Source organism: Chelonia mydas, chromosome 8 (assembly GCF_015237465.2).
Source record: "Chelonia mydas isolate rCheMyd1 chromosome 8, rCheMyd1.pri.v2, whole genome shotgun sequence".
In the NCBI taxonomy this organism is placed as follows: domain Eukaryota; kingdom Metazoa; phylum Chordata; order Testudines; family Cheloniidae; genus Chelonia; species Chelonia mydas.
This window is the reverse complement of record NC_057854.1, coordinates 64,725,671-64,738,271: the sequence shown is the minus strand read 5'-3', so window position 1 is coordinate 64,738,271 and position 12,601 is coordinate 64,725,671. Positions and strand designations below refer to the sequence as shown.

General features: G+C 39.9%; 1 protein-coding gene across 7 annotated transcripts in view; it reads left to right on the top strand.

The window, feature by feature from the left end:
* KIF14 (kinesin family member 14) overlaps positions 1 to 12,601 on the top strand; it is a 114,424-nt gene that overhangs the window by 42,106 nt on the left and 59,717 nt on the right. For all 7 annotated transcript variants that reach the window (XR_006283238.1, XR_006283237.1, XM_037907233.2 and 4 more), the window contains exons 21-25: positions 2,267 to 2,364; positions 9,620 to 9,714; positions 10,584 to 10,808; positions 10,946 to 11,130; positions 11,774 to 11,932. Coding sequence is in view for 5 of the 7 variants with exons in the window: in XM_037907233.2 (XP_037763161.1) it covers positions 2,267 to 2,364; positions 9,620 to 9,714; positions 10,584 to 10,808; positions 10,946 to 11,130; positions 11,774 to 11,932 (762 nt within the window). In the remaining 2 variants the exon portion in view is untranslated. The remainder of the gene's footprint in view (positions 1 to 2,266; positions 2,365 to 9,619; positions 9,715 to 10,583; positions 10,809 to 10,945; positions 11,131 to 11,773; positions 11,933 to 12,601) is intronic.

Here is a 12,601-nt window from a genome sequence, read left to right as displayed (position 1 = left end):
ACCAAAGCGCACCAGGAACTTTTGAAGAGGGTCGCTTCTAACCTTGGGCTTCAGCAGAGGAATTGGAAGAGCCCTCGGACTCTCTGTTTTGACGTCCTCTGTTCCTCTGCTCCCACCAGGGTGGCCCTATCCCTTCATGAAGGGGTCTCCAAAATCAGTAATGCCCTGTGGCAGACCCCCTCTTCCCTGGCCTCTATCTCTAAAAGGGCCAAACCTAAATACTTCATGTCAAGACAAGGGCACGAATACCTATACTCCCACCCAGCCCCCAATTCCCTTGTGGTCGAGGTGGTTAACCACAAGGAGAGGCAGGGACAACCCGGGGCCACCCCCAAAAATAAAGACTTGAGGAGGCTGGATCTTTTCGGACATAAAGTTTTAGTCTTCCAGCCTTCAGGTGAGAGTAGCCAACCACCAAGTCCTCCTTGACCGATATGACTTCAGTATGTGGCAAGCAATGGCCAAGTTCGAAAGGTCGCTCCCCATGGCTTTTAAGAAGGAGTTCCGAGTGATCCTCTATGAGGGCACGACTGTGGCTGAGGTGGCCCTCCAGGCAACATCAGATGCTGCTGCCTGCACCAGGGCTTCTGCTATCTCCATGTGGCGAGTCTCTTGGCTGCTCCTCTCTGGGTTGTCCACTGAGGCCCAGCAGTCATTGCAAGACCTGCCCTTCGACGGGGGGGGCCCTATTTGCAGAGTAAACAGACAGCAAGTTGCATGGCCTCAAGGACTCCCGCACCACCCTGAAAATCCTGTGTCTCTACATGTCAGCCCCGGCGCATAAGCAGTTCAAACTGCAGTAGCCACAAGTACTCCTGTTCTTTTTGTTCATAGATGTTGACACTTCTACAGCTGGTTCAGAGCTGTGCCTGCACAGTCCTTCTCCCCGCAGCCCCAGGAGATCCAACAGCTCCTGTCTACTCCAGGCAGGAGTGCATCTGGAGTGTGTAGCTGACATAGTCAGCTGGGAAGTTGCATACAACAAGGGAGAGCCGATAGAGTTGTGCTCACCCAGCTGGACAACTAGGAAAAGCCACTTCAAAATACATGAGGGGTTTTAAAGGTGGAGGGACTTCTGATATGCATGACCCCTGGAGTTAACAATTGTGACCAGAGCAGTCGGCGTCAGGCATTGTGGGGCAGCTGCTGGCGGACTTTTTGGGTCGACATGGGTAACTCATGTCTTCACTTGAGCTGTGTCGCTTTCTACACGTTGACCATAGCGCAATGCTGCTCAGGGAGCTGGTGTTTCTGTGTCAGTGTAATGGGGCACACACATCAGTGGCAGAGACATTTAAGTGTACAACCAGGTTGACACATCGACCTAACTTTTTGTAGTGTAGAACAGGCCTAACTCAAGCTTGGAATTTGAAAAGACAGTTTGAGCCCCTGGAGCCCCAGAAATACCATTTGAAAAAAATTTTCTCAATGGAAAAAATACTGGCTTTTCATGTTTGGAAAATGTTATTCTGTAATATTTATCAAACCTTTAAAAGAAAATTGCCCCTCAAATGGTGAAACATGAAACCCTTTCATCTGAAAGAGTAATTTCTTCAGACAAATGTGGGTATCTGAAATCAGAAATTTAAAAAGAAAGCTCCAGAATTCTTCTTTCAGTATTATCTGGTTCAAATTTTGTAAACAGAGGTGTGGGGAGGGAGTTGGGGGAAATTCTGTTTCTGTGTATGTATATCAAATAAAAAAAGTGCGTTTAGGTATATTTACTGTTAGGAACTGCTTTGGTCTTAGCACCTAATCTCTAGTTTTGCCATTACATATGGAAAAATATGGCTAGAATTGTTATGTAATTCTAAATGTTGTTATAATGCAAGAAACTTTAGTGAAATCTAAATGCATTGAGTCTTTATTGTTCTGCTTTAGGGAGTGAGCTGTAAAGTAGTTTTGTCCTTGGCTTTCCCAAATCCAGGATGCTGGACATTGTCTTCCTTAAACTTTTATCTCGTTTGTAAAGGCTAGTGTGGACACTCCATAAAAGTTTGTAGCCTGCAACAAATCTGTGGAGATGTTTCTGCATTAGCAATTACAAATATGTTAAGTACTTCAAGTTAATTGCGATCAGTTTACATTAGACCTCTGTGTCTCAAGTTGACATAACCTTAACAAGCAAGCCAACAAACATTTATTTCAAAGGCAAATGCTGATGTTAAAGACCAGCCTACTTTCTTTACAAATAAATTGTAAACTTTTATTACACCATTCCTCTTTTTAACATAGCTAAAAGAACTGGATTTTCTTCTCCTTTCAGAGTAATGGTAGTAACAAAGCTGATGTATTTTATGATCCTGCTGACGAGTGGGAACCTGACCTTACAACTACATCCATTTCTTCCTTTTCCAGAAGGAGGTAAATAATTTATTATTCTAATTTTTATATTAAAAATTACATTTTCAGAAACTTGTTGATTGATATAATTAAATGTCTCAATAAATTTACATTTATTTTATTTGCCTTATTACAGTGCTGACATGTTAAAAATTTGCCATTCAACTTGCATATTGGCGAGGAGGGTGGAATTGCACTGATATAATACCTTAGAAAGCTCTGAGGCTCTTGCACACATTATGCCAATAGTGATAAAATAAATATAATTTCATGTATTTTTGGAATGGCTGAAGTATGCTCTTCATGCATATTAATGACTTTCCTGTTGTGAATGTGATGCACTTAGCAGTGACTTTTTTGTATCTTTTCTTAAGTGACCTTTTTAAAAAAAAAAAAAAAAAAATTTATTCCCCATCTTGTTACTTTATGATGTACCTAGGAGGCCTGAAAGGTGTGGGTTTTTCTAATACCTTTTTTTCCTTATGTTTTCCCTTGGAGATATCAAGAATTTTGAATTTTTTGCAGTACTTTTGCTGGAGGTCTATTTTAAGGCTTGTCTGCGGTAAAGTTTGTACCTAATTGGTAGTCAATTAACTTAAGATAGTTTGGAGAGTGTCTCGACTTACCTTTATAAACTAGCAATCAATTTAATTCCTGAGATTTAAAAAAAAAAAAAAAATCCTCTAGACAAATGGTCAGAGGAACCAGTCACATGGACTTGACAGTGGCTATACTAAAAGTGGTTTGCCAGTATATCTATTAAATGTCCAAAAAAAACCCTGTACTTTAATGCAGAGTTAAGGTTCCCTGGTGATAGCTGCCACCCTTCCAGAGCATCGAGTTGAGCAAAGCTCAAACTAGTGAAAACCAGGAAATACAGAGTTACAGTAAATGCCTGTGCAGTCTTAAGTCAGCCCCAATAAGCCCATAACAGATATTCTCACTTGCCTTTGCTATGTATTGCACAGGAGCTCCCTACACTTTCATGCTTTTCTTATTCCACAGAGAGAACTCCACATATACTAAATTTTACAACTCCTTCAAACCCTTTCGCAACTTCTTCACCGTAGGCACACTAGATCGTCAAACATTATCCTTTCACTTACCCTTCCTTAAAATCACAGACCATGTTCATTGCCCACCTAACTGCTGACAATCCCCATGGCAAGCCCCCAGGCCCTGCTAGTGACACAGTCTACACAGCGCAGTGATGAAATGAGGCATACTGGGTCTGTCAAGGGACAAAGGCAATTTTTTTTTTCCCTTCCTTGTACCTCTTTCATGTGATTACACCCACGGGCTCACACTACCCCCAGAGGGCCACAGTCTCCCAGGTTACCTTGTATCACAATCACAGCTCTTCCAAGCTATTACAGCTTCCTCCACCATTCAGTACAGTTATACCTAATACAGTGAATAAAGCTGGAGTTACATGCAGATAATTCCCCGTGGCTATTGCCAGCTCTGAGGGGCAGAGTTAAGGTTGTGTGGACATGAATATGTACCTGAACTTAAAAAAAAAAAAAAAAAAAAAAAAAAAAAAATTCCCCCACCACCTCAGGCCACATTCATACATCATGGGGAGAACTAAAAAAAAAAAGGGTAACTTTAAAGGCAGATTTAGTGTATATAGGTACAGTATAGTTTTTATGGCTTTTTCAGTGTGCATTGTAAAGCTATAATATCCAACGTTGTGGACTATCATCAAGTAAGCAGTAAATTTAACTAAAGAGAGTAGTTATCTAAAGAAAATAATTATCTTTCATTCATAGCAGTTACTTTATAATCCTAAATTAGGGCTGTCGATTAATCGCAGTTAACTCACATGATTAACTCAAAAAAATCACTATTAAAAAAATTAATCGCACTGTTAAATTGAAATTTATTAAATATTTTGGATGTTTTTCTTCATTTTCAAATATATCGATTTCATTTAAAACACAGAATACAAAGTGTACAGTGCTCACTTTTATTATTTTTATTACAAATATTTGCACTGTAAAAATAAGACAGTATTTTTCAGTTCACCTCATACAAATACTGTAGTGCAATCTCTTTATCATGAAAGTGCAATTTACAAAAGTAGGGGGTTTTTGTTACCTAACTGCTCTCAAACATAACAATGTAAAACTTTAGATCCTACAAGTCTATTCAGTCCTGCTTCTTGTTCAGCCAGTCACTAAGAGAAACAAATTTGTTTACATTTAAGGGAGATAATGCTGCCCACTTCTTAATTACAATGTCACCTGAAAGTGAGAACAGGCATTCGCATGGCACTGTTGTAGCTGGCGTCGCAAGATATTTACATTCCACGTGCACTAAAGATTCATGTGCCTCTTCATGCTTCGGCCATCGTTCCAGAGGACATGCTTCCATGCTGATGACACTCATTTAAAAAAAAATGCGTTAATTAAATTAGTGACTGAACTCCTTGGGGGAGAATTGTAGGTCTCCTGCTCTGTTTTACCCGTATTCTGCCATATATTTCATGTTCTAGCAGTCTCGAATGATGACCCAGCACATGTTGTTCGTTTTAAGACCACTTTCACTGCAAATTCGACAAAATGCAAAGAAGATACCAATGTGAAATTTCTAAAGATAGTTACAGCATTTGACCCAAGATTTAAGAATCTGAAATGTCTTCCAAAATCTGAGGGATGAGGCGTGCAGCATGCTTTCAGAAGTCTTAAAAGAGCAACACTCTTATGCGGAAACTACAGAACCCAAACCACCATAAAAGAAAATCAACCTTCTCCTGGTGGCATCTGACTCAGACGATGAAAATGAACATGCGTCGGTCGGTGCGCTGCTTTGGATTGTTATCGAGCAGAACCTGTCATCAGCATGGACATATGTCCCCTGGAATGGTGGTTGAAGCATGAAGGGACATATGAATCTTAAGCGCATCGGGCATGTAAATATCTTGCAACGCTGGCTACAACAGTGCCATGCGAATGCCTGTTCTCACTTTCAGGTAACATTGTAATTAAGAAGCGGGCAGCATTATCTCCTGTAAATGTAAACAAACTTGTTTCTCTTAGCGGTTGGCTGAACAAGAAGTAGGACTGAGTGGACTTGTCGGCACTAAAGTTTTACATAGTTTTATTTTTGAATGCAGATTTTTATTGTACTTAATTCTACATTTGTAAGTTCTCTTTTCATGATAAAGAGATTGCACTACAGTACTTGGAGTAGGTGAATTGAAAAATACTGTTTCTTTTGTTTTTTAAAGTGCAAATATTTGTAATAAAAATGAACACTGTATACTTTGTATTGTAATTGAAATCAATATATTTGAAAATGTAGAAAACATCAAAAATAAATAAATCATATTCTATTATTGTTTAACAGTGCGATTAATCACAATTAATTTTTTTAATTGCTTGACAGCCCTATTCTAAATCTTGAAGCTGTGGGGGGGAGGGGTTTAGGGAAAAAATACCAAAAATGAATTATGTTCTAAAACAGATTTTTTTTTTCAAATGTTTGTAGGTATCAGCAATACAAAATAGTGTCTGGTTTGGAAGGTTTTATTTACACTTCTATAATTTAAAAGCATCATATTTAAAAAAGTAAATTGCAGCTGCGCCAAGACCTTGTACATGAAGTTTTAGCCTTGTAACAGTGTTTACGGCTGAATTGCAAACTCCTGCAAATAGTAGCTTATAATGGAAATGCTGACAGATCCTTAATTATGGCTTTGCTACGGGGCACAGATATGATACTGTTATTCTGCAGTAAAGCAGTTTGGTTCAGCTGATTGTAAATCTTTATATGCGTTGTGGACAGCCCAAAGTAAATTCTACCCTGGGGTTAAATAAAAGTTCTTTAAAAGGAATCTGACAGGCCGTTTCTTTATTTCTAGTCTAAATATTAGTTTAACAATAGAATAACGTTGGAATGGCAACAGCTTTCCTGGTCTGTTGCTTGCTGGGCAGTAATTGGAATGCTATTCCTGTGCACTGTCAGAGTCTCAGTTGTGTATTTAATCTGCCTAATTTAAACAATGTCCTGTATAAAAGTGAATTGAAAGAAAAAGCTTTTGAACTGTCAACACCTGAGTTTAAGGTTCTTTGTTTCTTCTGTAACACTTGGTGACATTAATGGTGAAGGAAATTGAATTTAATATGCTTTGTAGGAGTTTGTGATGTTGATTATAGCAGGGCAAAAAGAAAATACTGAACCTTATGGCTTGGAGTAGGGTGAACAGACAGCAAATGTGAAAAATCGGGACGGGGTGAGGGGCAATAGGAGCCTGTATAACAGAGGTGGGCAAACTACAGCCCGTGGGCCACATCCGGCCCGTGGGACCCTCCTGCCCGGCCCCTGAGCTCTTGGCCCAGGAGGCTAGTCCCTGGCCCCTCCCTTGCTGTTCCCTCTCCCCCGCAGTCTCAGCATGCCACTGGCGCAACGCTCTGGGTGGCCGGGCAGCGCAGTTGCAGAGCTGCAGCCTGACCCCATGCTCTGGTGGCGCAGTATGGGGCGGGTGGGGGTTGGATAGAGGGCAGGGGAGTTGGGGGTGGTGGTCAGGGGGTGGGAGTGTGGCTAGGGGGCAGGGTGATCAGAGCGGGGAACGGGGGGGTTGGCTGGGGCAAGGGTCCCAGGGGGCAAGTCAGGAATGAGACCGGGGGGTTGGATGGGGCTGCAGGGAGCGGGGTGGGTGGATGGGGCAGGAGTCCCCGGGGAGCCGTCAGGGGACGGAGTTGGATGGGGCAGGAGTCCCCGGGGAGCTGTCGGGGGCGAGAAGCTGGGGGGTTGGATAGGAGGCAGGGACCAGGCCACGCCTGTCTGTTTGGGGAGACAGAGCCTCCCATAACCGGCCCTCCATACAATTTTGGAAACCCAATGTGGCCCTCAAGCCAAAAAGTTTGCCTGCCCCTGCTATATAAGAAAAAGACCCAAAAATCGGGACAGTCCCTATAAAATCAGGACATCTGGTCACCCTAGCGTGGAGAGCGAGTAAGAGTTCATTTTAAAATGTGTGGATTTGGGTAATTAGCAGTTTCTGTTTTTGAAAAAGCATTGTGTGTCCTTGGATGCCACCCCTGACACGTGGTGTTAGATTGTTCAACCAGCAAATAGACACCGAGAAAAGCAAAGCTATTGTCAGTTATTCCCTTAAAAAGGGTGGGTGGCTGACTGTATGAAGTTATTTTCTTCTGACAGGGTCCAAAAATCAGCCTTTTCTCTAAAGGGGCAGGCCCAGGTTTCATGTTCATAAACCCTATGAACCAGGGAGGAAGCAGTCCTTTGTTTTCTCCAGGTTTTAGAAAGGAAGGATAGTCCAGGCATTAGGGCACTAGCCTAGTACTGGGGAGACCTGGGTTGAAGTCTCTGCTCTGCCACAGTCTTCGTGTGTGACCTTGGGCAGGTCACAGTCTCTGCCTCAGTTCCCCATCTGTAAAATATGGATAATAGTACTACCATACCTCACAGAAGTGTTGAGAAGAGAAATACATTAAAGACTGTTAGATGCTTAGATAGTAAAGTAATGGGGGCCTTAAAAGTTATTGAAATAGATAAATTGAGCATCACTTCGTCTAGTTTCTGTTCAAGAATTTCCATCTCAGTCAGTGGCTCCTCCAGAGGAAGAGCTTTGAGTCTGACGACTATTCATCAGGTATGGCTACTGGGCTTTGTTCTGTTGCAAATCCCCTTAGCCTGAGATTTTCACGTACTGTCTATATCTCAAGTTTACTTAATTGAATTTGCCCCAATCTAAGGTCAGCTAAACTGACCACCTCCAAGATATGCAGGTGTTTCCTCATAAACTCTGATAACACTATGGTGGTAGTATATTTGATCTGTCTGGATAGCACCGGGAACCTCACATAGCTAAGGGAGGGCATACTACTGTTTTAAGGGAATGTAAGGAAATCTGGTATCAATAAGTCTGACGCATCTGCTAAGCAGAATGTCTACGTAGGTGGGAGTTTTTACCTAGTCAGGAGGGACTCGGACCAAATGAGCATGGTGCTTAGAGTTGCCCTCCCTTAGGGAGCTGTCTGGTAGAGGGATAAGTAGAAGAACATGGCATCCCATTTGTGTCCATGCCCCTATGGTCCTATATCTTTTCAGGGTATGCTCACTGTAGGAAATAGAAGGTGGAAGGTTTTTTGCGGCGTATTTGCTAGGAGGTAGCCTGTGGTTTATATTGCCTAGCAAACAGTTGTGAAAATTACAACTCCCTTGTTGGCACTAGGATTTTACCTCATGGTAGATACCATGTGTGTGTTAATATATGGTTTGGGGGGGGGGATTTTTTTACTGAAGAAAAGATCTCAGTGGTTAGTCTAGCCTCTTCCCTGGATGCCTGCTGAGGTACCACTGTTCTGAACCTAAGGTCTGTGCTGCGCAGGCACAGAAAGAGAATTTATATTCCCATTTCTGTGGCTGAGTCAAGACAGCCACCCTCTCAGAGGATTCTAGGATTGAGGGTGAGACTTGTAGATAGGGTGGTGTGTAGGCTAATGCACGTGGTCTCAACCTTTTTCTTTCTGAGGCCCGCCCCCCCAATGTGATTAAAAACTCAGTGGCCCACCTGTGCCATGACAACTTGTTTTCTGCATATAAAAGCCAGGGCCAGCATTAAGGAGTAGCAAGCAGGGCAATTGTCCGGGGATCCATACCACAGATAGCCCTGTGAAGCTAAGTTGCTCAGGCTTCTGCTTCGGCCCCAGGTGGTGGGGCTCAGACCCCAGGCTTCATCCCTGCGTGGCAGGGCTTAGGCTTTCTGCCCTGGCCCCCTGCGAGTCTAACACTGGTCCTGCTTGACGGACCCCCTGAAACCTGGTTGAGAACCACTGGGAGAATGCATTGTTCATTCATGTTGGAAGGAACTGAACTTGGAGGAAGCAGATACTTGAGGAGGGTAAATTCTGTTATATTAATTGGTCATCGTTCCTGCTTATATAATCAAATTGAAGAGGGTCCAGTGTTATAAGAGTGAGTCACACAGGAGTTCTAGTTGAAGAGTAGGGGCAGATCGTCAGCTCATGTAAATTGTCATAATTCCATTGACTCAAATGGAAGTATGACACTTTACATTAACTGAGGATCTCCCCTGATCTTTATTTCGGGGCTCATATGTAAGGGGACAGTGATTACTGGTACACCTATGGTCTGTGCTGTTTTGATCCAGTCTCGGAAAAATAAGTGGGATTCTCACTAATCTTTCTGAGGGCAAATGTCTTCAATTTTCCACTGACCTTCTGGAATAAATATAAATAAAGACCTGTCTTCTCTTGTGTTTCCCCTCCATGCCCTCATATTCTAGGAGCAGAAGTCTCATGAAGAACAGGAGAATTTCTGGATGTTTGTCTGACATAAAATTGCAGCCAATCCAGGGTCTACATACGTCACACTTATCAGGTGGTTTTTCTTTTGTATGGCAGATTACCTTTTTTATTTCATACTGAGAAGCTGGAAACTTATAGCTTATTATTATTAATAGTAATTTATGCCTGTATAATAATTTGAGAATTTATTGTAAAGAAAATGAGAAGCATGACATTTTACAAGTAAAATATTCATATTTGTTGTGGGTATTCCTGTGCCTGCTTGTAGACTTTACAACATTTCTTTGCCTAGATCGCTGTCATCCTTCTTGAGGATAAAACCCTCTTGAACAAGGCTCCTGCCTATCATGCAGAGGGTTTTGGCTTGAAACTTGCTACACTTAGCCATTGAAGGTTAACTAGGATGATGCTATCACCCGGTGCCTAGTGTTGGCTGTACGAGAGACTATTAATTCCAATACAGTCACTGAGTAATTCTTTGCTTGAGATGTTGCTAGTTACTCAACTTCTCTGATATTGTCTCTGGTTTGTTGGTTACAAATTTCATAAATTAAAATTTTAAAACATGTTTTTCAGATATAAGAAGTTAGTTGAGTCTCCCAAATATTTATACTTATATTTATTGCTCATTTTAGATCAGCTGTGTTTTTGTTTTATCATAGCTACTGATAAGTGCAATTGGAAAGAATAGTTTTGTGATAGCGTATATTACTATCTATGTCACTTTAAAATATGCTTATTTTCTTTTTGTGCTTTTTTCATTTAACTAATAGAAACTTTTATGTGTATTAACTTTTCTCAACAGAAGTATGTCTAATTTATTTTTCCTAATTATTTTCATCCTTCAGGTTAGATCATAAACAGAAGGAACCAACATTAAACTAACAGACACATTACTTTTGTAAGGAACTTTTAATTCATGTTGCTCTTCTATTAATACAGGTTCAGTCAATAAATCCGGCAGCATATGTTCAAGTTCTTCTGAATCATTTCTACCTGGAATTTGCAAAGAATTAATTGGTTCAGCTTTGGATTTACTAGGACAGAATCATGAAGAAGAAAAGAGTATAGCAGATAGTCTCCTAAGTAATTTGCTTACTATTTATACTGGAGTAACTGCCATTTCAAATGCCTATGAACAACAAGATGAAGAAAGTCAAGAGAACTGTAAGCTTAATTCTTACTAACATAAACAAAATATTCTACACTGTTTATTCTGTCATGTCTTACACATAATAAGTATAAATGTTCCTGCTTTCATTTGCAGACCTGAGATTCTGATTAATATTCCTTTTTTTTTGTAGTTTTCTCTCTTGATCGTGCTACTCAGTCCTGCAGCATAAGAATTACCTCTGCCTTTGAACAACTTGTGGTTCTAACAAAACATTGGCTTAATAGTTTCCAAAAGTGCACTGATTCCCTAAAAATTGATGAAGAATTGAGACAGGGTGTAAAAAACTTGGGAGGTTATTTACAATTACTATTGCAGGTAAATTATATCCCCTATATTTTCATATAAATAAGTGAAAGAAAAAATAATCTAGAACTGCGTAATGTATATACTCTTATATTATTATTGGCCGTAGACTTTGTAACAACACTTTGGCACACAATGCATATGATCACAAGCTGACTTGGTAAGATATATGATAAAGATGCCTACAGCAATTTTAATTAATCATCTTCTCCGTGAATACTTTGCTGGATGAATAAGTATATAGCACTTTCCACAACTATGCTCGGTTGTTGTTATTTTCTTTTAAATGGTCCGTATATTTAGATATTTTTTTAATTTGATAGACTTGTTGTTTTCTGTTCAGTGCCATTTTATATAAACTTATTGATTATGGGTTTTTTAAACCCATTTATTATTTCTTCTATTCTAGTCTAAGATGTATTTGCAGTCATGGTTTCTAATCCTGCAGTGTAATTGTAATAATTTTTCTGTATGTGGTTGCGAGGTTGGCTCCATTTTTATTTGAGACAATGACTGAGCCACTTATTAGTAATATAAGGATATGATATTGGTAATGCTTCAGGATAGTTTAAACACTGTTTTATATGTGCAGTTGAAAACATTTACACTTTCATTGCAGAAGTTTTCTAACTAAATTATTATTTTCATTTCTCAGGGTTGTTGTTCAGATATATCCTCAATGGTAACAGAAGCACACAACAAAATAATCCAAATAGTGAAACAAGCAGGAAAACATGTAGGACATTTGACAGCACTTATAGGATCTGACCTACACCTTTCTGAAGACACCAAAGAAGATGCAACTATTTCACAGGTAAAAACAATTTAGTTGAATCCAACACCTTTAAAGATTAATATCAGAATTTTTTATGGACTGTGATTATTCCACTGGATCAAAATAAAGGTATCTTCTCAATACTATAAAAGTATATTCTTCACAGTAGTAGTGTGAAGGAAAGATTTAAAATAATTTAAATGTCTACACTCATATTTTCATAGTTGCACATTTAATACACTAACACAGTGTATCTTTGTCACATCAATGTAATATCTATAACATAAAATTTGGTCCTATATAGCACCTTTGGAATGTAACAGAGTGTTTCTCAAGTCATTGACTTAAACCCTGTTTATAACCCTAAGTCATTTAAGTATACTGATATAGTTAAAGTGGAACAACCTCCCTAGCGTGGCTGAAATTATACTGATATAAGGCATTTTTATGTTTGTATAACTTATTGCCATATGGGATGAGGAATAAACTGTCCCAGTATAAGGTACCTTTATACTGATATAATTATCCACACTAGGGTTGTATCACTAGAACTATTGTGGTAAAAATCTTACCTCTAATCAAATAGATATACCAATACAAAATGTGTGCATAGACCAGGCCTCAATGCAGTGATATAGCAGGTTTTATGTGTTTACACTGAGTCCTGAATATTAAAAATTGTTTTACCATGAGAAAGATAAAACATGT